The following is a 22330-nucleotide window of genomic DNA, read 5'->3' as shown; positions in this document are numbered from 1 at the left end:
TCTGCCACCTTTCATGAATCTTATTCACTGTTTCGTGGCCCTTTGTGCCCCTTGTCACTCCATTTATAGAGTTTTTTTTTAGTACTAAGACAGCCAAACAGTATGTGTGATCTTAGTGCTTATACAGTATAACTGTGTATTAACTCAGAGGCTGGATCCTTAAAAGGACGTGGCCTCTGACCCTGTGTGACACAATTATTCCTCTGTTTACCATAATCTCCATGGTGACCGTGTCTTTCTCTGAAAGGTCAAGAGGTGGTGTTCAAGTGCCTTGGAGAGGGGATACTTGAAAATGCATTCCAGGGATATAACGCCTGCATATTTGCTTACGGACAAACAGGTAACTGAATGACTTCATTTCCTCCCTCGCCCTGAAAGCACATTAGCTATTTTTTCCTGCTTCCTGTCTTAGAGGGACACACCTGCACGCTCATCAGTTAGAAGAAAGAAAGAAAACAAATCCGATATAATCATCTGGTTGAAGCAACATCCTGCAAGCAGCACATGAGTGATGACGACACTTCTGGACAGTCTTAGTTTAACTTAGATCACAAATCGTAAATAATGATGTGAAGTGATTTGAAATGAATTAAGAAGTTTCACTTTTAACGTGCTCCCATCACCTTTAATTTTTAGTGCTAATAAGCAAATGTTAGCATGCTAACATGCTAAAGGAAATCCATTGTACACCCAGTATATGCAAATGTGCAAGCACAAATGTGGCCTGACACAGCTGCTGGCACAGCTGGAGACTCATTCTTTACATGTTCGTTTTTTGCAACACGATGATGATGGCAATTATTCTCCAGATGTACTTGTGGCCATAGCAGAGACTACACTTAACTACACTTAACTAACTCGCTTTCTGAAGTTGGCAACTTATGTGTGGCTCTGTTGTGCATCCAGGCTCAGGCAAGTCCTTTTCCATGATGGGCAATGGAGAGCAGCCAGGCTTAATTCCTCGACTCTGCTGCTCGTTGTTTGAGAGGGTCCACAGGGAGACAAACGAAGGCCATTCTTTTAAGGTGGAAGTTTCCTACATGGAGATCTACAATGAGAAAGTCCGTGACCTTCTGGATCCCAAAGGGTGAGTTTGATGTTTGCTTTTAAAAATACACATGTTCCAGCTCACCGAAGCAGCTTTCGGACCTGGGGGCGACAAGACGCAGCTGTTTTCACAAACTATGGAGTTGTTTTCTCGTTCTCTTCAGTCTCTCCAGCTCAAGTAGAGAGTGATCTGTCCGTTAGCTCGCATTGTCTTCTGGTTTGTGTCTCTTTTTATAGCTCTGTTGTGTCTAGTACCCAGGATGGGGGGATGGCGATAGAATGATGTGAGTAGGAAGCTCAACCCAGTTATTTCCTGCAGAACAGCAGCCAGTGTCGTCCTCTGACAGTGCTGCTTTCTTCGCCTCTGTGGTGTGATGTGGGTTGGCAGACAGACTGCTAAGAAGGGTGAGCTGTGAATGGGGATGTTTCGGGGAGATCTGGTAGTAAAGCCGTGAGCGAGAGAGCGGTCAGAGCTGCTGCGAGCCGAGCGCCAGAAACAGACTACAGTGCAGCGCTCTGTGAGTTGCAGATGTCAAAAGATGCAGCTTCCTGTCACGTATATAGTAACCTCCAGATGCTCTTGATCTTGCATCCTAATTTACTCTGTCAGTTATAGGAATAAACGTTAGCTGTAGTACTGTATAAAGCAGGGGTGGGTTAGACCACTGACAGACAGACATCTTCAAACCAAGTCTGATGTATCAAGATGGTGAGAAAATGGCACTAAGACAAAGCTGAAATCTTCCAAGCAATCTGTTTACAATAATAAATGTGATTAAACCGGTTGCCATCTCCATCAAAGGTGCGGAGCTATACAGGAGTCAAGGGTGGACGTGATTTGGTTGTGTGTCTGAAGAAGAAAGTGAATATTGCACATACTAATTTGACTAGCCTTAATCCTAAGATATTGTTACGCTCATGTTAATGGACAAATGTTATGCAGTAGTGACTACAGAGTTTGCCTTGCATGTTCTCACTGCTAAAAACAGACATGCAGAGATGTTTTCATTGTGTACTAGTCTTTGTGTAGAAATATAGCTAAAAAGCCTGAAACACTGGAGCCCACTCTGCTCACTGTAAAAAGGAAAACAAGACCTATCCTTGTATCTGTCTCCTGTTGGGATCTTCCATGTGACGCGCTGTGAATTTCAGTTCAGCTGTGTTTCGCTAAAATACCAGTATTATTGTGCAGCAGGAGTATGTGGGGCTCAGCTCTAAACACTCAGAGTAGTCCTCAGAGTAAAGAACAACAGGATAGAAACAAAGTTTTAGCTCCTATCTTTAAGCTCTCCACCCCTGCCAATTATGCACTTGTTCTGATAACATCTCCCCTTCTCTTTCCAGATAAATAAACCATCCTAGCAACTATCACACACACACTGGGTGCAACATAGGGCATGCTTTTTGGTGTTAAATGTAGCGCAATTTACAGTAAGGTGCCTGCCACAAAAGAAGAGCATCTCTGAACACACAGCACGTCAAACCTTGAAGCAGATGGCCCACAAACGCAAAAGATCACACAGAATTCAGATAATCTCAAACTGGTTTTGTGAACATGACTTCACTTTACTCATATAACCTCCATAGTCACCAGATCTCAATTCAGTAGAGCACCTTTGGGATGCGGTGGAACGGGAGATTCAAATCCCGCATTTTAAAGTCAATGTGGGCTGAACATCCCTGAAGTTGAATCATAGGTAGATTGTTGAATCTATGCCATTAAGCATAGATAAGAGGGGGTCCAGCAAGCAAGTTCTTAATAAAGTGTCCAGTGAGTTTACACTGCTGATGATTCCCCATGGTGTATGCCTTAAACAAGAAAAATCCACACCTGTGTGTATTTTTGTTTGGCCTTGCTCTCAACCTGTTGTGAACCCATCTCTACTGGTGTGCCAATGTGGGAATGTTACCACAAACACCAGATTTAAAGCACTGCTGCATTGTGAATCACAGGAAATCTATTTGGTGCTGATAAGCTTAATCAAAATGACGTATTATTCCCTTTGAAAAAGCTTTGATTCTTATAAATGTTCATGTATATGTTACAGTTCCATACTACAGCTTGTATGTATTTAATAAAAGATTTTAAGTTTCTTCAGAGTGCTTCTTTGTTCTCTTTTACTCATTGTGTTGCCTTCTCTATTTTTTGAAGGAGCCGACAGTCCCTGAAAGTTCGGGAACACAAAGTCTTTGGTCCGTATGTGGACGGTCTGTCTCAGCTGGCTGTGACCAGCTTTGAGGTGAGTCTTTCACCCGTCTGTCATCATGCCGCGACCAGAAATGAGGCGATATCCACCCTCTATCAGAGCCACATAAACATGATTTATAACATCCAGAAGAAATTACTTTGTATCTTCAGTCGCCAAACCACTGATTTACATTTGGAATAACCTCGCTGTGTAAAACCTTCCCAAGCGCAGAGACTCCAGTGACACATATTCCTGATGTGGGATGTAGTCATGGGGTTTTGTGTAGTGCGTATGCCAAGCCTTGGCAGGCCCTTCCATAATTACGTTTAAACACCTCCGCCCTGCTCCTCTGCGCTCTGCTCTGCCTGATATTAGTCCAATGGATTTCCCACAGCTTTGGCCCTCTCTCAGTTGTGACCCAATTAAATGAAGTGGCATACAGCCAGATGTGCACATCTATCACAACTATCATTTTAAAGATTTAGCCACTGAAATGTGCTCAAAGCCTGAGCAAGAAAAACACTTTAAATAGTTCTGCTGTCCTTCCTCTTTTTTGTTTTTTTTAGGACATTGAGGTGTTGATGTCAGAGGGGAACAAATCTCGCACAGTTGCAGCCACCAACATGAATGAGGAGAGCAGCCGATCACACGCCGTCTTCAGTATCATTGTCACGCAAACGCTCTATGATCTACAGTCTGGAGTAAGTCTTTTTGTTTTTTCTTATTTCACACACATTTACAATCATTTTTTTCACAAGGACAAACATTTGTTTATTAATTAAATATATTTGTCTGGGCACACTGTGACTGTCAACAGAATTCAGGGGAGAAAGTGAGCAAAATGAGTCTGGTTGACCTGGCAGGAAGTGAACGTGTGTCGAAGACTGGAGCTGCTGGGGAGAGACTCAAAGAAGGAAGCAATATAAACAAGTGAGAACATTTTTATTTTGTATATGAGCTGTATATAAAGTCCAATCATTTATCAGGTTAAATGTATCTTTGTTTGGTTTTTAGGTCTCTCACCACATTAGGATGTGTGATTTCTGCTTTGGCTGATCAGTCTGCAGGAAAGGGGAAGGCCAAGTTTGTGCCTTACAGAGACTCAGTGCTCACCTGGCTACTGAAGGTTTGACCCACGTTCTGTTTGGGTTGTTCTTTTGTAACTTGTCATGAAAGTCTATTTTAACAGCTTCTTGTGATTTTTTTTTTTTAAACTCAGGACAACCTTGGCGGAAACAGCAAGACCGCCATGATAGCAACGGTGAGTCCAGCTGCTGATAATTATGAGGAGACTTTGTCCACTCTACGTTACGCCGACAGGGCCAAGAGAATCGTCAACCATGCCGTTGTGAATGAAGACCCCAACGCTCGGATCATCAGAGAGCTCAGGGAAGAGGTGGAGAAGCTGAAAGTTCAGCTCTCTCAGGCCGAGGTGAGAAGAGAGGTTGAACCACAGATGCTGTTCAATTAGGAATAAATTATGCCAGACATCTGACTCTGACTTATTCTCCTTTTTTTTACATTTTTTTTATTCCCATCAGTCCATGAAGGCTCCTGAGCTGAAGGAGAAACTGCAGGAGTCTGAGAAACTCATCCAAGAGATGACAGTCACCTGGGAGGAGAAGCTAAGAAAGACAGAGGAGATTGCCACTGTAAACTCCTTACTCATGAAAACTGTGAAACCTCAACTCTAATTTAGTGTGTTTATATGAACAGCTACATTGTTATTATCCATGTTCTCAGGAGCGTCAGAAGCAGTTGGAAAGCATGGGCATCTCCTTGGAAACGTCTGGGATTAAAGTGGGTGAAGACAAGTGTTTCCTGGTCAATCTGAATGCTGATCCTGCCCTAAATGAGCTGCTGGTCTACTACCTGAAGGTAATGCTGTTTTTGCAATGTCATTTTTTTCCAAGCTCAGCTCCTCAGTCAAGCCGTTTTTTTTTTTTAATAAAGCAAATTTAAGCACAACAGGCACTATCCGAGGTGATGCACAGAAATCAATAAAACAATTAGGAGGCAGTAATTTAAAAACAATAAGGAATGTAATTAACATAATTAAAATCAATCTCTAGTGTTTACAGAAACACACAGTCGTAAATTAGACCTAAAGTAAAAAGGTTCATAAGACAAGATAAGTTTTTAAGTTTAAGTCTGAGAGTTAGGCAACTGCAAAAGATCAGTTAGCTGTAAGAGCTATTTTGGTGTTTAGAATTAAGTCACCAGTCGAGTCACCTGGTCTTGCACTGAGCATGTAAAATTGTAACATGACGAATAGTTACTTAGAGATATGCTGATGCAAGCACTTATAAGTGAACAAAATTTAAAAATGAATCCTAATCAATGCTAAGATAGATGAAATGCATTCATGTGTCTGTCTACCAGTCAGGGGTCGAGCAGCTGCATTTTAGACCAACTGCATTCATGATAATAGTGCCTTGCAAAAGCTGACATAAAAAACAAACTGCAGGAATCCAGTCTGGGCGTGATAAAAGCATGGATATCCTTGCCAAGGTTGTTTAAAAAAAGAAACTAAAAGCTAAAAGGGCACAGATTTAATCTGCAAATCTAATTTCAGAAAGGAATCAATGAAAGCACCGAGGTTCTTTACAGCAGGTTTACAATATGATGCTAGAGGACCAAGACCCAAAGTATCTGTTGATATTATCACACTGGATTATATACTACTCAACAATTTCTTTGCTTAATGCAAATATAGCATACAGCTTGTTTTTAACAGTGAGTCTAATTAGTTTAAACACATAGCCTGGATCTGCCCTGTTACTTAAGTTTAAGAGTCTCTTAGAAAAAAAGATAGAGATTATTCACACTGCATTACCGTATTGCATTTCTGTGATTATCCCAGTGATTTTAAATATTAAATTTAAACTGATTTAAATTCCTAAAGTTCCAAGAGGACATTTTTAATAAAAAAATAAAGTTTTACAGACATATATTTGTATGATTTTTTTTGGGGGGTTTAGAAAATCGAGTGCCTAATGTTAAAGTGAGACTTAAGTATACAGTTGGTAAATGGACTGGTTCTTTTATTTGTGATGTCAGTGTTAGCATTTTGATAGCTAATGAGCTAATGTGGCTAATATCATGGTTAGCATTGATGAAATGCTCCCAGACCAGAGCTGGGGACACAGCTGGTTACTGTGTTTTCATGTCATCTTATGTCCTATAGTGAAACCTAATCACTTGTCCTTTATTAATTCTCTGTAAATTAACTTTCAGAATTATAGAGCAAGATGTTCCTATGATGTTTATTATAATCACTGTAGCGTTTTGCTCATAGTGACTGCAAAAGACCAGAACGCCTATATGGTGGAAAACAAGCCAAAAAGATCCCCTTGTACTCTTCATTAGTTGCCACAAAGACCCAGTTAGTCACTTATTCAGTCACTCGCTAATACTGCAGTTTACTATTTAAGCACTCACAGTGAGTCTCTTCATGCGCCACATACCACAGCAGTAATATTTAGCACTGACAGAGGCCCTGAAACACACACTGAAGCACACATGTTGTCGTGAGAGAAGTTCAGTAAGAGCAGGTCTGGACTTTGAAGTGGAACAGCCAGCCGTCTAGTTGGATGTGTGAGCGCTGAGGCATGTGAGACAGCAATCTGCACAGCTTACAGAACAACAGGCCTTTGTCTAGTTCCTGCAGGCCAGCCTGGCATATCAGTGTGGAATGACTATGGTAATGTGAAATAGGTTCGTTCGCTGCAGGGTACGACATCCTTTAGAAGCTAGGATGTTTGTTTTACAACGCCCCCTCGGCACACATGTTTTTTTGCTTAGGCCTGATTTTTTTCTTTATGTCTAGTTGTCATTTTCCCAAATTCGTATTCTTGTGTTTATTGTTTTTTTCACTACTTTAGTTCAAATCAGTTCAGTAGATAAAAGGTAGCAGCCTTTTGTGGTTATGGCCAGAACATTTGGATAAGAAGGGTGAGATGTAATTACATCCTGATCTGCCAATGTAGTTTCCCTAATCTTTCCTGCACCTGTGTGTAGGAGCACACGCGTGTGGGTGCAGACACATCTCAGGACATCCAGCTCTTTGGGATCGGGATACAGCCAGAGCACTGCGTCCTGGAGGTGTGCCCAGATGGTGATGTCACCCTGATGCCAGTAGGGAATGCCAGGTGAGCTGTCGTGCAACTTATTCCAACATACTAAGTGTCTGTGTTTCTGTCTGTGATCTGCGCTCTTGGATGACTGGACCTCAGAGTTTCACATGACCTCACTGCACAGGAATCTCATGATCTGAGCCCCTCACTTTGATATCAGATGCATGTCTCCCTCCCCCTAAAAAACCATTGTTCCTACTCGATTAGCCTGCTTCTTCCCCTTGAAAACCTGAAGGTTACAATACAATTCTTCAACAATAAAATATAAATGTATGTTCTCTGCAGGACCTGTGTGAATGGAACTATGATTGATTCATTAGTACACTTGTGGCATGGAGACCGTATCTTATGGGGAAATAATCACTTCTTCAGGTATGAGTCCTTTGTTTTTGTTGCCACATTCAAGCGTGTGAACAGCTATGAAGTCACTGACTGGATATTTGCGCTGCTTTCCAGGATCAATCTGCCTAAACGAAAGCGGCGGGACCGTTTGAAGGAGCTGGAGAGAGCATCTCCCAGAGAGAGCTTTGTCGAGGCAGACATCGAGACAGCCAGCGAGGCCTCTTCTGAGCAAGACTACACTTATGAGTTTGCCCAGATGGAGGTCATAATGAAGACTCTTGGAAACAATGGTATGATTGGGACCATGTACATATTTTATGAACTGCCAGCTCATTCCAGAAACTCTGACTGTATCCTAACATCCTTTTAAAATACCATTCCTGTATTACTGGGTTTAATCCTCTGAATAAAGGGAAAAAAAGTATTTCTCTATTTGACTTACAGTATCCATGTGTAATGCCACAAATAATGAAGTTATTCTCAGAAGAAAAACAGTTTCTAGCAGCTCATGAATATTAATTCAGTGAGTGTTCATGAGTAGAACAGTAGTTTAATCTGTGATGATACTGATAATAACTAATATTTGCATTTCTGTTGAGTAACTTCACATTGCAGTTGTTCTTTGTCTTGATCATGGCTACATGCCTAAATGCACTGAGCTGCTGCCGTGTGATTGATTGATTGGATATTTATGTTAACAAGCAGCTGAAACAGAGCGGTGTAGCTAACAACAGACAGTGAGTGCATGTTTTTAATAAGTTTTTAATTGCAATACATACAATTAATTGTTTTTAATTGTATGTAGACCCCATGCAGAATGTGGTCCAGGTGTTGGAGAAGCAGTATCTGGAGGAGAAGCGTACGGCCCTGGAGGAGCAAAGGATGATGTACGAAAGAGAGCTGGAGTCGCTGCGGCAACAGCTGTCTCCAGAGAAAACCTCACAGCATCACCGCAGCAGCAGCGACCGCCTCACGTTCTCAACGCACGCACCGCACGGCAAGCTGCGACTGTGGACGGAGGAGCGGTTAGTGTAGCTCGCACACACATATGATGCCTCATACATATAAAATATATAGGCATGCTACTTAAGATGTTGACATCAAAATTATAAATACGTAGCCACAGATGAAACTAGTATATAATAATTTAGATGTATATTTTTTTCTACTTTTACATACTTGTTGCCCACACAAATACAAACTATAGTGCACAATTTTCTCTACCATAAAAATGCCAAAAGAAGTCAAATCTGAGTGGAAGGAATTAATGATTCTTTTACTCACTCAGGACACGAGAAGATCAAACTCTATAAAATGCGTCTCTGTGTATTTGTTTCTTTGTGACAGGGATGAGCTTTTTCGCCAGAGCCTTTCCCGACTCAGAGAGCAGGTTGTCAAAGCCAACACTTTGGTGCGAGAAGCCAACTTTTTGGCAGAGGAGATGAACAAACTCACCGATTATCAGGTCACCCTTCAGATTCCTGCAGCCAACCTCAGCGCCAACCGTAAGGTCAGACTGCTGAACCTTTTTGAAACGATTACACTTCATTTGGTTATTTCAGTGTTTTGGTCGGTTAAGCTTAGGGTTAGGGAGGATGTGAATATCTTGTAATCTGATCTAAAATGTGACACTTTAATGTAGCGTGGCGCTATCGTGAGCGAGCCAGCCATTCAGGTGCGGAGGAAAGGGAAGGGGACCCAGGTTTGGACCATTGAAAAGCTGGAGAACAAACTTGTAGACATGAGAGACCACTACAGAGACTGGAAAGAGGGCACAGAGGAAACGGTGAGTAACAAAGGACCAGAGACAGGCAAAAATGAGTAAGGAAGCGGGAAAGTAATTAAAAGTATGTTCTTTTGTTTTCCTTTGTATAGTATAACAAAGCAAGCAGTAAGCACTGTGATCCTTTCTACGAGGCGCAAGAGAACCACAACCTGATTGGGGTGGCCAACATTTTTCTCGAGTGCCTTTTCCATGATGTCAAGCTGCAGTACGCTGTCCCCATCATCAGCCAGCAGGGAGAGGTAAGGGCACACTGTAGACTTGCTGTCTGTGACGTCAGTCATTGTGTTCGTGAATTCCCCTTTTGAAGCCCTGATTTTATTATTTTACTAGTTAATGCTTAATAAAATGAAGATATGGTACTAGATCACACACTTCTCATGTGGGCTGTTAGTACAATTAGTCTTATTCTTTTAGTCCTTATATATTTAAAAGCTTTTCATGATTCACAGTACTTTTATGTCCATATGAAAAGATATAGACCAACAAAAATCAGCATACTGGTTAAAATGAATAAAAAATGGCCAATTTTCTCTGGATACATGGATTAGTTCTCAAACGGTTTAGGTTTTGTCCCACTCCTTCTGCTTGTATGTACAGGTAGCAGGCAGGCTGCACGTTGAGCTGATGCGAGTGAGTGGAGCTGTACCAGAGCGCCTGTGTAGTGGGGACGACTCTTCGGAGAACTCCAGTGAAAATAGTTGCTACGAGGTCATGGACACCAACGGAGAGATCGTCCACATGGCCAAAAGGCTCACCTGCAGGGTACGAGTGAACCATCAGTGGATTTTAACCAAAGATTTCAAAACGGATCTGTGCAGGCGGTGCACGGCGAGATTTCAGTTCTAAAAAAACATCAAAGTCTTCAATCTTCATCCTGTCTTCGCTGCTGTAGGTGCGGATCAGGGATGCCACAGGACTGCCGCTCAACCTGTCCAACTTTGTCTTCTGTCAGTACATGTTCTGGGAGCATGGTGAGCCCACTGTGGCTCCTCCCATGGTCAGCCCAGATAGACCATCCCCTCGAAGCCCAGATGCTCAGTTCACGGTCCAGTTTGATCACTGCAAGGTTGGAAAAATGAGCTGCTTGTTGTTTCATTCGAGGTTTTTTTTTAATGCCATGTTTCGGAGACATTTTACATTCTTGCAACTTTTGTTAGTAACTTTCATCTTCTCTACCCCAAACTCTTTTCCCAGGACTACGTTGTGCACGTGACAGATGAGTTTTTAGAGTTTATATCAGATGGAGCGCTGGCCATAGAAGTGTGGGGTCATCGCTGTGCTGGGAATGGTCGTTCTCTCTGGGAGTTGGATGCACTGGAAGCCAAGACCCAGACGCTCCGGGACAGGTCGGATGCATCACATGTTGCACTGACATTTTTGCACTTCTATAAAATTGATTCTAATCCCAGCTGTTACATGTTCAAGGTGGAGCGACGTGTCTCGCCGGATCGAGCTGTGGATCGCCATCCAAGAGCTTAATGAGCAGGGAGAGTATGCATCTGTGGAGCTGCAACCTGGGAAAGACATCAGCACAGGAGGAGTCTTCCAACTCCGACAGGTCAGAGAAAAACTATGAAGGAGGTTTCCTTCAGGTCGGGCTGGCTGCTTTAGACTAAACACACATTTAAGAGGATAAAAATTAATTATGTGATTATGATTTCTTTCAAACAGGGTCACTCCAGGAGACTGCAGGTGTCCGTGAAACCGGTCCAGAACTCAGGCACTCTGCCCTTGCTGGTGGAGGCTGTTCTGTCTGTCTCTATTGGGTGTGTGTCGGCTCGCTCCACCAAACTACAGAGACCGCTCGACAGCTACCAGGTCTGCAAAATGCACATGTTTGCGTTTTTCCACATGCACACAAATGGACTTTGACTATGAGCCTATTGTGCTGGCTTCATTAGGATGGTAATTTGCCTTTAGATGTTTCTGTATCAAAACAGGAAGATGTTCTGGGGAACATTCTACTTGTTTCATACCACAAAGACACAATATTACACCAATTCAGCCAAACTATGTTTAGTCTTTCTCAGCTTTCATGCCTAGACTGGTCCATCCTGGTAGCTGGCAGCCAGCATAGAGTTGGTCAAGAAAATAAAGACTTGTTAGTGTCGCAGTTCTGTTGTGGGGTATAGAAAGGGGCTGCTTGTTAATTCAGTAGTCACAGAATCCCTTTTTTTTTTTTTTTCAAATTAACTATGAAATTGACAATTCTTGTTATAAATATAACTATTTACTCAAAAAAGTATGTGAGCATGGATGTAAACGTCACTGAAATTCACAGTAAGCTAGATGAGAAACAACTGGTTTCATCTGACGTGTCAAGTGAAGGCCTTTACTGCTTCTCCACATCTGACTCAGTGTGTTCTCTCCTGCCAGAGAGAGGTGGAAGACGATATGGATAGTTATCAGGTACCCTTCGAGTCTCCTGCTGCTGCTGCTCACCCTTTAGTTCACACTGCAGCATGAAGGACACCAACCGATGTGATCACGTGTTTGTGACTAGGCCTTGTGCTGAGGGCATGAGAGGCAGGAGGTCCCTGCCGACTAAAGAAGCGCTTTATTAAACAGCATCTGCATCAGCTGCACACGTGGATGTATTCTGATGTGTTGTGATTACCAGTCGCACCAACAACTCTTTGGCATCTCCTAGAATAAAAACGAACAAATTACAGGTTCACCCTGAGCTTCCGGGAGCAGCATGTCTGCCAGAATCTTGTCCCGCCTTCTCTTGCCTTTCCCCTCAGGTTTTGCGCACTAATGCTACTGTTTGCTTGTCACTACTGAAGAGCTGCAGAAGTAATACGCCTCAATTAATCACTTGGGCATTGCATGGCTGCATGATTTACAGTACTTTGCATTGTGAGAGTGTGCTGATTGCAGAAGCGTAACATGATTGGCTCTGAGGTATTTCGGGGATTGGGGATGTTGCAGAGGGGAATCTACTCTCTGCTGCTCTGTCAGAGAAATACTTCCCATGTATTCAGGTAGGACTTTGGGGACCTTTGGCTGCGTGCGAGGAGGTGCATGCAAACGAGTGTGAATGATGAGTGCGATTGCAAAAGGGGGATAAGGAGAGCTTTTGTGTATGTGTTTATTTAGTGAAATCACATTTGTTTTATAGCCAGAATTGGAGAGCTTAAGACTTTTACTTTTTAACATCTTGGGTTTGGTAAAGCTGTTACTTTTCCAAAGTATTAGCTGGGGGTGTTTGGGAGCAGTTACAGTATTCCCTCAGAGAAATCAGCCCAGTGCACGCTCATCATCCACTGGTAACAATTCACTCTGCCCTGTAGCAGAACCTTTGCTTCACTGAGCCAGCTGGCATTAATTCAGCTCTTTGTTTGGTTCCAGGAAGAGGATCTCAACTGTGTTAGAGAGCGCTGGTCAGATGCACTAATCAAACGTCGGGAGTATCTTGACGAACAAATCAAGAAAATCATCAACAAACAGGGTGGGTTTTAGGCCCTGATCACAAGATTGCTCATTTTTTAAACATTTCTTTTTTAACTTCTATCCTTCTCACTGCATGTAGAGAAGTCAGAGGAGGACATTGAGCGTGAAGCTCGGCTGGTGGAGCAGTGGGTCGGGCTGACTGAAGAGAGAAATGCAGTGCTGGTACCTGCACCTGGTAGTGGCATCCCGGGAGCTCCTGCAGACTGGTGAAAACAAGCAAAACAAAACATTCAGAAATGAAAACTTCTTGTTGCCTTTTATTTAATTTTATTTTTGAACCAATACCCTGTTGTTCAACTGCTTGTAGGACTCCACCTGCAGGAATGGAAGCTCACATTCCTGTACTCTTCCTGGATTTAAATGGTAAGGCAGACACATACTTTACTTCACAGACTCCTCGCTGGCTTCACAAATGCAAACGGCCTTCTTTTTGTACGCCACCAGCGGATAATCTGACAGTGAACGAGCAGCTGACCGGCCCACATGCTGCAGGCGTTAACTCTATACTGCCCAAAGAGCACGGCAGCCAGTTCTTCTATCTACCTATCATTAGGCACAGTGATGAGGAGGTAAGTAACAACGGTTACTTTACTGCCCTCTCCTGGTCAAAAATACTTTAACATTATTATTTTTTAATTGAATTGAGTTGAATCATAGACAAAAAAAAAGATTAAAGTGTTTCCAATTTGGTTTCTCTTGGCAACTCAGAGACTCTATGGAGGCCCAAAACTGTCAAAAAATAAAAAAAATAATAATAATGATGCATTATTATTCTTTTGCCTTTTCCCTTTACTTACTTAGAGAAGCTCACAGATATCCAATAGTGTAATGAATGTACTGTAAGTAAGTCAACTCTGTAGAGTATTTTTGTTAAACATATAAATTTGTGTGTCTTTGGTTTTACTATGGCTCCATGTTAAATTATCTTCATTTGCTAAATTGCTGCTATAAAGTTTTTCTCCTCACATAATTGCACAAATTGACACATAAAAGGGTTTTAGGGCAACTTTTTTCCTACAATTATGTGTGCCTAATTGGATGGGTTGCAGCATGCGTGGTAGGAAGTAATTAAATGAAATTAATCTTTATTCCTTTTTGTGTGATGTTGAGCAGGACTAACCCTACAGTAATCGTTGCGCTAAATGCTGTCTAAATGGTAATTAGACAAACCCAGAGCTACGGTCCACGTATGCCATCGTAATCCATGTGTCTCCCTGTGCTGTCACAAAACCACTGCCACACATTCTTTCTATAGATAAATGTGAAATTAAATAAATTAAACACAAGTTTGAAATTTCATTAGGTGTCAGCAGTGTGCTCCTGGGATTCATCCATTCATGATTCTGTTCACCTCAACCGGGTCACGTCGCCAAATGAACGCATCTACCTGATCATTAAAGCCACGGTGCAGCTCAGCCACCCTGCCTCCATGGAGCTGGTGCTCCGCAAGAGGATTGCTGTCAACATCTACAACAAACAGGTTAATACTTGAAACTCTAGATGTAACCAAAGGAGGTTAGCCCAAAGAACATATTAGGCTTACAGATGTCTGTCATGTTTTAATGATCAACATAATTTGAATATTTTTTTTCTTACAGAGTTTCACTCAGAGCCTCAAGAGAAGAATGTCGCTAAAGAACATGCTTTACTCCTGCAGTGTGACTTATGAGATAGTTTCCAACATACCAAAGGTATGTTGGAAACTCTGCTTCTGTTTTATCAGTGTTTGGAGTTTAACTTCTCTTTCTAAGCTTCCTTCCTTTTTTTTTCTTCCAGGCTTCGGAGGAGCCAGAGGAGAGGGAAACCTTGGCTCTCATGGCTGCTCGTGGGGACAGCGAGGAGACTCAGGATGGAGAAACTTACATAGAAAAATACACCCGGGGAGTTCTGGAGGTGGAGAACATCCTTAGCCTGGAGAGGCTACGACAGGTAACCTACGCAGTAACACAATCTAATTTAGTAAAAAATGTAATTTAGTGTACATCATAATCATTAATTATTTAGGGATGATGTATAGAGATAAATTTGCCTTTGTTTAATGGTCTCTGCAGGCTGTGACAGTGAAGGAATCACTCGCTGCCAAGGGGAGACACTTAAGGAGGAGTATCAGCACACCAAATGTACAGCAAGTAATTAAAGAAATCACTCACTGCATGTCCTGCTGGCCATATGGAAATAACTTGACTATAAAATTATACACATAATTTTACTGTCCTATTTCTTGTTCTCCAGTCTTTATGTAGTAAAACAGACCTGACTGGTTGTGAAGATGAAGACTGTAAGGTGCGTCGGGCTTCTTGTTCAACGTTTTCTGTAACTGTCATGCAAGAGTACATTTGTGTTATGACTGTGGTCTGTTGTGACTGTAATCACAGGATCACTGTGACCGTGTGGACAGCACCAACTGTAATCCACAGGACGGCTCCCTTTGTACCACACCCATTAAAAAGGAGAGTTCAGGTAACCTCAGAAAAAGCACGTGTGTGGAAGCGTTCCGTTCTGACTTAGAGTTAACACCGAATGTTCCCATACAGGGTTGGTTCCAGACAGTTCGACCTTTTTTATTGCCAGCCCCTTTAAAGTCCTCTCCCCACAACCTCCTAAATTCCTCAAGTCTCTTCTTCCTGTCAAAGAGGAAAACAAGGCCAAGAAAGTTCTTGAGGCCCGGCCGCTGCTGGGACACGAGGTAAGGAGGATGGAGCTGAAATCACTCTAAATGGGTGGTGTTCATTTCTGTGGGTTTTTTTTTGCATGTTGCTCCTTTTGCCATTGCACTTTTCTTCCAGTTCCACATTTCCATTTTGTCAGATCACTGTCGGAATTTCACCACATCAAGTTACACTTTCAAAACATGTTTAGTATAACGACGCTGACAAAAAACACAAATTGTCCGAAGCTGCGTGATGACATAATTCACTTTGTTGTTGTCACTTTATTGAGCAGAAGGTGCGTGACACATAGGAGCATGACTTCAACTTGACTAAGCTGTGCTGTGTTATGTCTCATTTTATTTGTGGAAGTTGAATTTCCGGATATTTTTGTCACTGTTTCGATCATTTAAACTAACACTGCACATTTGTTTTCTTGAAGTGGACTAAGAGAGGTGTAAGGACTGAGGTTATATCAGGAATACTGTGGTTCGCAGATAGAAGTTTCTACAAACCCAGTTACAAAGATTTTTGGATGCTGTGTAAAATGCAAATACAAGCAGAATGTGATGATTTGCAAATCTTATAAGACCATATTTTATTCACAATAGCAAAAAATAAAAACCATCAAGTATTTAAACTAAGAAATTCACCATTTTCAGAAAAAATAAGTTGGGATGGGTATCTCCTCTTTGCTTAGCTACAATAAGTAAATGGCTGGGAACCAGAGAGACCAATTGTTGGACTTCTGTGGAGAGGACTGTATATAACCTTTCAGAATTAGGTTTTTAACAATCAGCATAAAAGTTCTGAATGTATAAATGCAGGAGTACATAAATAGCAGTAGTCTGTTTAAAATGGTCTTATGCATGTATTAAGTGTGAGCAAGTGCTTAAGATTATACTTGTTCACGGGGCATGAGAAAACGAGTGCAAGAAACTACACAGGCTAACTGCTCACCAGTGTTCTCTAATAAAAAGTACTGTCCCTCGTCCTTAGTGCACTTCAAGCATTGTTTTTGTGAAATGTTAAACTGCATGGCACTAATGATATAACTGGCCTGCCCAGCTCCATGCATGCTGTGTGTGTGAAGTGTGTGCTGTTGTTCTGACCCATCTGCAGAGCATGCGCTCATGTGTGGACAGCCCTGCACTGCTCCCCCCTCCCTGCCCCTGGCGCCGACCCAGGGCAGGCAGCGAGGGCCACTGCAAGCCTTCCACCTCCACCTCCACCCCCACCTCCATTCCCACCAGCAGACAGCTCAGCCACACACTGCCACACACTGCTGTAAGTGTTACACTCTCCACTGAGGGTTACTCTAGGAGTTTTGCACAGACATAACACGTGCTGACGTAACAAGTAGTCGGTGTGCTGTAAGTATCGCACTCACAACTATACACTTGTCCTTTTGCTGGGCAGATAATCCGTGAACTGACAGCATTTACAACAAGAGTCATCTTCATTGGCTCAGTAATAACATAGCATTAGTCAGGAAAGCTAGTTAGAAATAATAGTATTTAGGTTGCTACTAACCTGGTAGAAAAAAAAGTGTTTATATCAGTTCAATACTTTGGTTAAAATATGTAATACTGTGATATTAATGGGGTAATACTTTTGATTATAATGCAATACATGCAACACATCTAATACATGCATAGAAAATATTAAGATTAATAGCATAGTAGCAGTTTAAATGCTACTATGAGCCCCAGATTACCATCAAAATCACAAGCTGAAATAAGTTATGACCAAATTTTAATACTTAGGTAGCTGAAAAAGCAGAGCTTCATGGGTTTTATGGGTTGGCACAAATATATGTTTTTGGAGAAAATATTATGATATAGTATAGTATAATTTCTAAACAGCCGCATTCAAATATTCAGTGAAATGCAAAAATATACTATTATACTGTACATTTTTTTGGCTTTGCCTGTGTAAACCAGGAAAATGGATTTAAAATCAAACAACCAAGAGAAAACCGAAATGCAGGCTTTCAGCTTTAATTTAAATTAAAAATAAATTTTAACTAACTATTTAGGAATTACAGCCATTTTCATATACATCTATTTCCTCAAAATTAGTTTGTTAATTGACTGAAAAGTAGTTTCATGTTTAAAGGAGGGTAATTGTGTGATTTCAACACAAACTGAGCAGACATAATATCAGTTGTTGAAACTGGATTTTATAGCTTTTCATTGTCATCATCCCCAAAGAAACGTCAGTGTAATTCAGGGAGGTCATCATTAGGCTTACAAACTAAATAAATTTATCAGAGAGAAAAACTTTTGGAATGGCCAAATGATTACCATTGTTAAAAAAGATCTCAACAGGATCTAAATACCTGGGAGACCACGGAAGACAGCTAAAGTGCAAGACCACAGGATTATTGTTGTCAAAGTCTCTAATCAGGAGACACCTTCATAAATGTATATACAAAGGGTTTGCAAAACAGCAAAACACTAAAGAACCAGAAGGTCAGATCAGACATGTCTAACATCTAAAAGAGCCTGTGCAGATCTGAAAAATTCCTCTGGTCTGAAGAAACTACAATAAACTTTTACCAGAATGATGGGAGGGTGAAAGTATAAGATGCATCCTCAGTCATCCAATCCCAGTCTAGCTTGGATGAGTGACAGAACGTTTCTTCCCCTGAAGAAATGTCAAGATGAACAGACTTTATGGATCATAAGAAAGAGTTTCTTTAATGATGAAATCAGTCACCTGATCTCAACCAAACAAAGCATGCTTTACAATTAATAAATACAAAAAAGAAGGCAGAGAGACCCACAAACAAGCAGCAGCTGAGGTGGCTGCAGTAAAGACCTAGCAGCGCATTTCAAGGGAGAAAGCATTTCGTGATGTCCATGGGTTTCAAACCTCAATGACTGCAAAAGTATTCAAAAGAATCCTCATATTTAAAATGATGTTGGTTTGTCCGCTTAATTCTTATAATTTTAAAATTTAGAGGACTGTATATACAAATAACTGTAATTCCGACGTTTGTTAAACCTTTTGAATTAAAGCTGGAAGCAGCCACTTCAGTCATATATTAATTGTTTCATTTAAATGGCGGTCTACAGAAATACACAAATTATGTCTTTGCCCAACAAATCGTGGACCTAAGTGTAGAATGAGTGGTTTGATAGGTGTTTAACTTGATGGGTCACGTTAAAGGACATGCAGCATGTGAATGCAAATTTAAAGCAGCAAACACCAGTAAAGTTATCAAAGATCAAAGAAAAAAGTGTCACAATATTCATACATTATGCTCTGTTCCATCATTACATTCAACCATTTTCATTGTCTCCAGTCTCTTTCTGTAAATAGTCTTCACATAGGCTATACGTGCTGTAACTAACATCAGACCTGGTGTGTCTTTTGTCCCGCTGCTCTTCTTTTGATCGGCAGGACTCTGAAGACGAGGAGATGGATGTGCGCATGGCTCTAAGTCTAAATCGTGGCTCTCAGGACCAAAGCACCTTACAGCCTTACATCCCAGAGGACTTTGCAAACTTTGAGATCTACAACGCCACTCTGGAGAGCCAGGAGGGGTTTCGCTCTGACTTGAAGGGGAGCCGTTGTGGAGGTGGGAGTAGCGAGAGAGAGGTGTCGCGAAGCCCCACGAACAGCAGTTGCACTAGTGGTTACTTTTCACACAGTGCCTCCAATGCCACGCTGTCTGACATGCCTTTCAGTGCCAGTGAGAGCTCTGACCATATCAGCTGCACCTCCAGAGATTCCCATGACCCTCTTGGCTGCCCTGTTGGAAGAGGCGGCACCCGAACCAAAAGTGTTTCTGCGGGGAGTGATGCTCAGCCACGACCTCTTTCGGCAGATGGGGTTCAGGACCTGCTCATCCATTCAGCCTCCTCACCTATCAGTATTCCTAATTGCACTGATAAGCCACAGTCATTCCCTTCACCAAACAACTGTGTACTCAGTACCAGCCAGGAGTTTACTGACTTTAAAGGGGCTGATGACAGTGTTGGTGTAGCTGATTTGGAACATTTTACACAGGGATGGGGGGAGGAGGGGTTGGAGGTTTGTACAAACGAGCAGAAGAAAACAGTCGATGTAGAAACACGTGACACTGACAATCAGCTCACCTCTGATGTCTCTGGTATTCTTAAGACATCTCTTCCCGAAAAGACAATATGCAAATATCCTAATTATGAAAACGCCGTTAGTGTAGGTGTGTCCTGCCCTAACACAACAGTGTTTTGCACTTCAGTCAGAGCCCCAGTCTCCGCCTCTCCAGCCCAAATAAATCTTGCTGCATCGGTCCCACCTCCACAATCGCCATCTCTACTCACATCGTTACCTACAGCCACGTCTTCAGCTCCAGCTCTGCGAGCAGGAGGAGAACCTCCCATTCAGGAGCCAGCCCAAGGGGATCTGCCCCATGGAAGTCCCTGTCCCAGTCCAAATCCCAGCAGCGCCGAGCCCTCTGGAGACTCCAGTGGGGATGAGAGCACTCCTGTTGCTCAGCTTCCTGACTGGATGGCACCTGGTGAGCAGGTGTGGGTGGGGAAGAGGAGAGGAACGGTCCACTATGTGGGAGGGGTGGAGTTTGCCAAGGGGATCTGGATTGGTGTGAAGCTGGACATGGCAGTGGGTGAGTCCATTTAAAACTTCTGTTTGTAGACCCCCAAGAAAAGTAATTATTACAGGAAAGAATGATTCGTTTAAACAGTCTGAATGTTCCATATATCTGATGTCCTGTATTCCTTAGTCAAAAACTTAATGATTAATTTATACATGTTGTCTTTAAGGCTATGCAGTTATTAACAGCAATATAAATATAGTATTTATTAATCCCTTAAATACTGGTGTCAGTCACGGCTAACGCACATGTGGGGCTATGTGGTGAAACAAAATCGCTGTAACCCCCTGTTGACTGTCTATTAGAGGATTAGAAGAGCGACTTACAGGAGAGCGAGGTTTGCTATTAGTGGTGGGATTGTTAATCCACTCTGACTGGTCCATTAGTGTCAGCAGGCTGTTGTTTCTAGGAAACAAAACAAGAAAACAAAAGCAAAAAAAACCAAACACTTAAGGCCTGTGCACTCAGTGCCAAGCAGGAAAGATCTCAAAGGCTCTGTTAAAGGCTAATGGATAAACATAGTGGAGCATTTAGCAACTGGTATTTCTCTTTGGTCTGTTTTGGAGACAACAAACAGGTGAACACAAACTTCACATGAATGCTAATGATGATTTGGGTTTTCTGGCTGTACAAAACAGGAAACTGTCTGTGCATCCAGTTTATACGTTGTGCTTAAAAATGTATTGATTGGCTGAGATAAGTCAAAACTAACGAGTTAGTACATTAGATAGATACGTCAAAATTTTGAGATAATAACCTGAAAAGTTTGCCTTGAGGATGGCAAAAAATATTTCTTTTTAAATAGCAGAAACAAGCTTTCGTAGTTTTCCATATCAATCTCATAAGGGATCTCATACTTTTGAGGGGGTTTCTGTTGCCCCCAAGTGGTATACAAGAGGAAAAGCAGGGGGGGAAAAGGTGTCTTAGTTTTGATGTGTTGTAGTCATCACAGACTGACTCATAGTCTAGAAAATGAGTCAGACTGTGACAAACAGCAATAAACCTGTGACCCCAGGGCAGTTTCCACTTAATATACTGTACGTATCATATAACATGTGGGTTTTTTTCTGTGTGCTACCCTGTTACTAATAAAGCTGAAACACAGCGTGAATGTTAGTAAAACAGGACACAGAAATTAGTAAATCCCTATATTTAAAAGAAAAAAGCACAAATACATTCTATATTCTATAAAATTCTATAAAAATTGCACATTTTGCTTTTGATGCCAGTAAAAAAAAGCCAAAGTTTTGTGGGGGGTTTTTTTTTTTTTTTTTTTGCAAAGCAGGCAAATACTGTAGTAATACAAACTGTGTATAAATTACAGGGAACTAAACCTGACTGAGAGAGGAAGAAAAAAAATAAAAAGGAAGCTAAACAAACATCACATTCCAGTAAAGGCAACACAATACATACTGTTGACTCATATATCATCCCGGAAAATGCAGAGGCGATTAGGTAATGAAGAAATGGGTCCCAGGTCCGGTAGAATAAAAAGGGTTTATCCTTTAATGGTGCAGAAGAGCTTCAGATAGAAAGAGTAGGACACCTGTCAGTGATCCACTAGACCAAGATAGATTTCCAAGCACAGCGGAGCAGAACGTGCCAAAAGGTCTCTGTAGTGAAAATAGGCCATTACATTAAACTGTTGAACAATTGTGATCCAAACCTGCTGGACACAGTGCCAGCAGCAGACAGACGTGTAGAACGAAGCATTTAATACAAAGCTCAGGAACACATTTTTAAAAAGTCATGACATCAAAATGTGTTTTATGTCCATACTTGATATAAGATTTCAGCTGCTCAACAGTCCAGCCTTCATTTCACAATGTGTCAAATGCTCTGAGAGAGTAGCAGGTCTGGACTGCAGAGGTGCTACTTTGCACTTTTTTTTATTAAGGATCCCTGCAGTTGCATGTGCAGATTCTTCTTCATCTTCTTCTTCTTTCGGATCCTAATCCACATATTTTTTTTCCTGAAAGACCGCTTTCTGGAAATGTTTTGTTGGCATCAAGTTTAAAATGACTTTTTTTTTCTGAAAGGCTTAAAAAGTCTTTTTTATTCTGATTTTATTTACATTTTACTTGTTTTGTAAAACGTGTTTGTAAGAGAAGTCTACATTAAAAGTG

The 22330-nt window shown here is 41.6% G+C and overlaps 1 protein-coding gene across 5 annotated transcripts in view; it reads left to right on the top strand.

The window, feature by feature from the left end:
* kif13a (kinesin family member 13A) overlaps window positions 1–22330 on the top strand; it is a 38211-nt gene that overhangs the window by 14253 nt on the left and 1628 nt on the right. Inside the window, exons 5-39 of one of the 5 annotated variants that reach the window (XM_026185841.2) lie at window positions 248–340; window positions 907–1087; window positions 3200–3287; window positions 3803–3937; window positions 4054–4166; window positions 4251–4362; window positions 4456–4668; window positions 4778–4888; window positions 4980–5114; window positions 7257–7387; window positions 7658–7744; window positions 7829–8004; window positions 8520–8739; window positions 9062–9224; window positions 9357–9500; window positions 9590–9739; window positions 10098–10262; window positions 10393–10566; window positions 10695–10846; window positions 10926–11058; window positions 11172–11318; window positions 11877–11909; window positions 12852–12951; window positions 13033–13159; window positions 13261–13316; window positions 13398–13522; window positions 14257–14433; window positions 14552–14644; window positions 14730–14882; window positions 15005–15073; window positions 15186–15236; window positions 15329–15413; window positions 15488–15639; window positions 16724–16888; window positions 19010–20216. In XM_026185841.2, coding sequence (XP_026041626.2) covers window positions 248–340; window positions 907–1087; window positions 3200–3287; window positions 3803–3937; window positions 4054–4166; window positions 4251–4362; window positions 4456–4668; window positions 4778–4888; window positions 4980–5114; window positions 7257–7387; window positions 7658–7744; window positions 7829–8004; window positions 8520–8739; window positions 9062–9224; window positions 9357–9500; window positions 9590–9739; window positions 10098–10262; window positions 10393–10566; window positions 10695–10846; window positions 10926–11058; window positions 11172–11318; window positions 11877–11909; window positions 12852–12951; window positions 13033–13159; window positions 13261–13316; window positions 13398–13522; window positions 14257–14433; window positions 14552–14644; window positions 14730–14882; window positions 15005–15073; window positions 15186–15236; window positions 15329–15413; window positions 15488–15639; window positions 16724–16888; window positions 19010–20216 — 5616 coding nt within the window. Of the gene's footprint in view, window positions 1–247; window positions 341–906; window positions 1088–3199; window positions 3288–3802; window positions 3938–4053; window positions 4167–4250; window positions 4363–4455; window positions 4669–4777; window positions 4889–4979; window positions 5115–7256; window positions 7388–7657; window positions 7745–7828; window positions 8005–8519; window positions 8740–9061; window positions 9225–9356; window positions 9501–9589; window positions 9740–10097; window positions 10263–10392; window positions 10567–10694; window positions 10847–10925; window positions 11059–11171; window positions 11319–11876; window positions 11910–12851; window positions 12952–13032; window positions 13160–13260; window positions 13317–13397; window positions 13523–14256; window positions 14434–14551; window positions 14645–14729; window positions 14883–15004; window positions 15083–15185; window positions 15237–15328; window positions 15414–15487; window positions 15640–16723; window positions 16889–19009; window positions 20217–22330 lie in introns of all 5 variants that reach the window. The other 4 variants (XM_026185840.2, XM_026185842.2, XM_026185843.2 and 1 more) reach the window with 4 other exon arrangements.

Source organism: Astatotilapia calliptera, chromosome 11 (assembly GCF_964374335.1).
Source record: "Astatotilapia calliptera chromosome 11, fAstCal68.1, whole genome shotgun sequence".
Classification (NCBI taxonomy): Eukaryota; Metazoa; Chordata; class Actinopteri; order Cichliformes; family Cichlidae; genus Astatotilapia; species Astatotilapia calliptera.
This window is presented reverse-complemented; position numbering and strand designations above follow the sequence as displayed.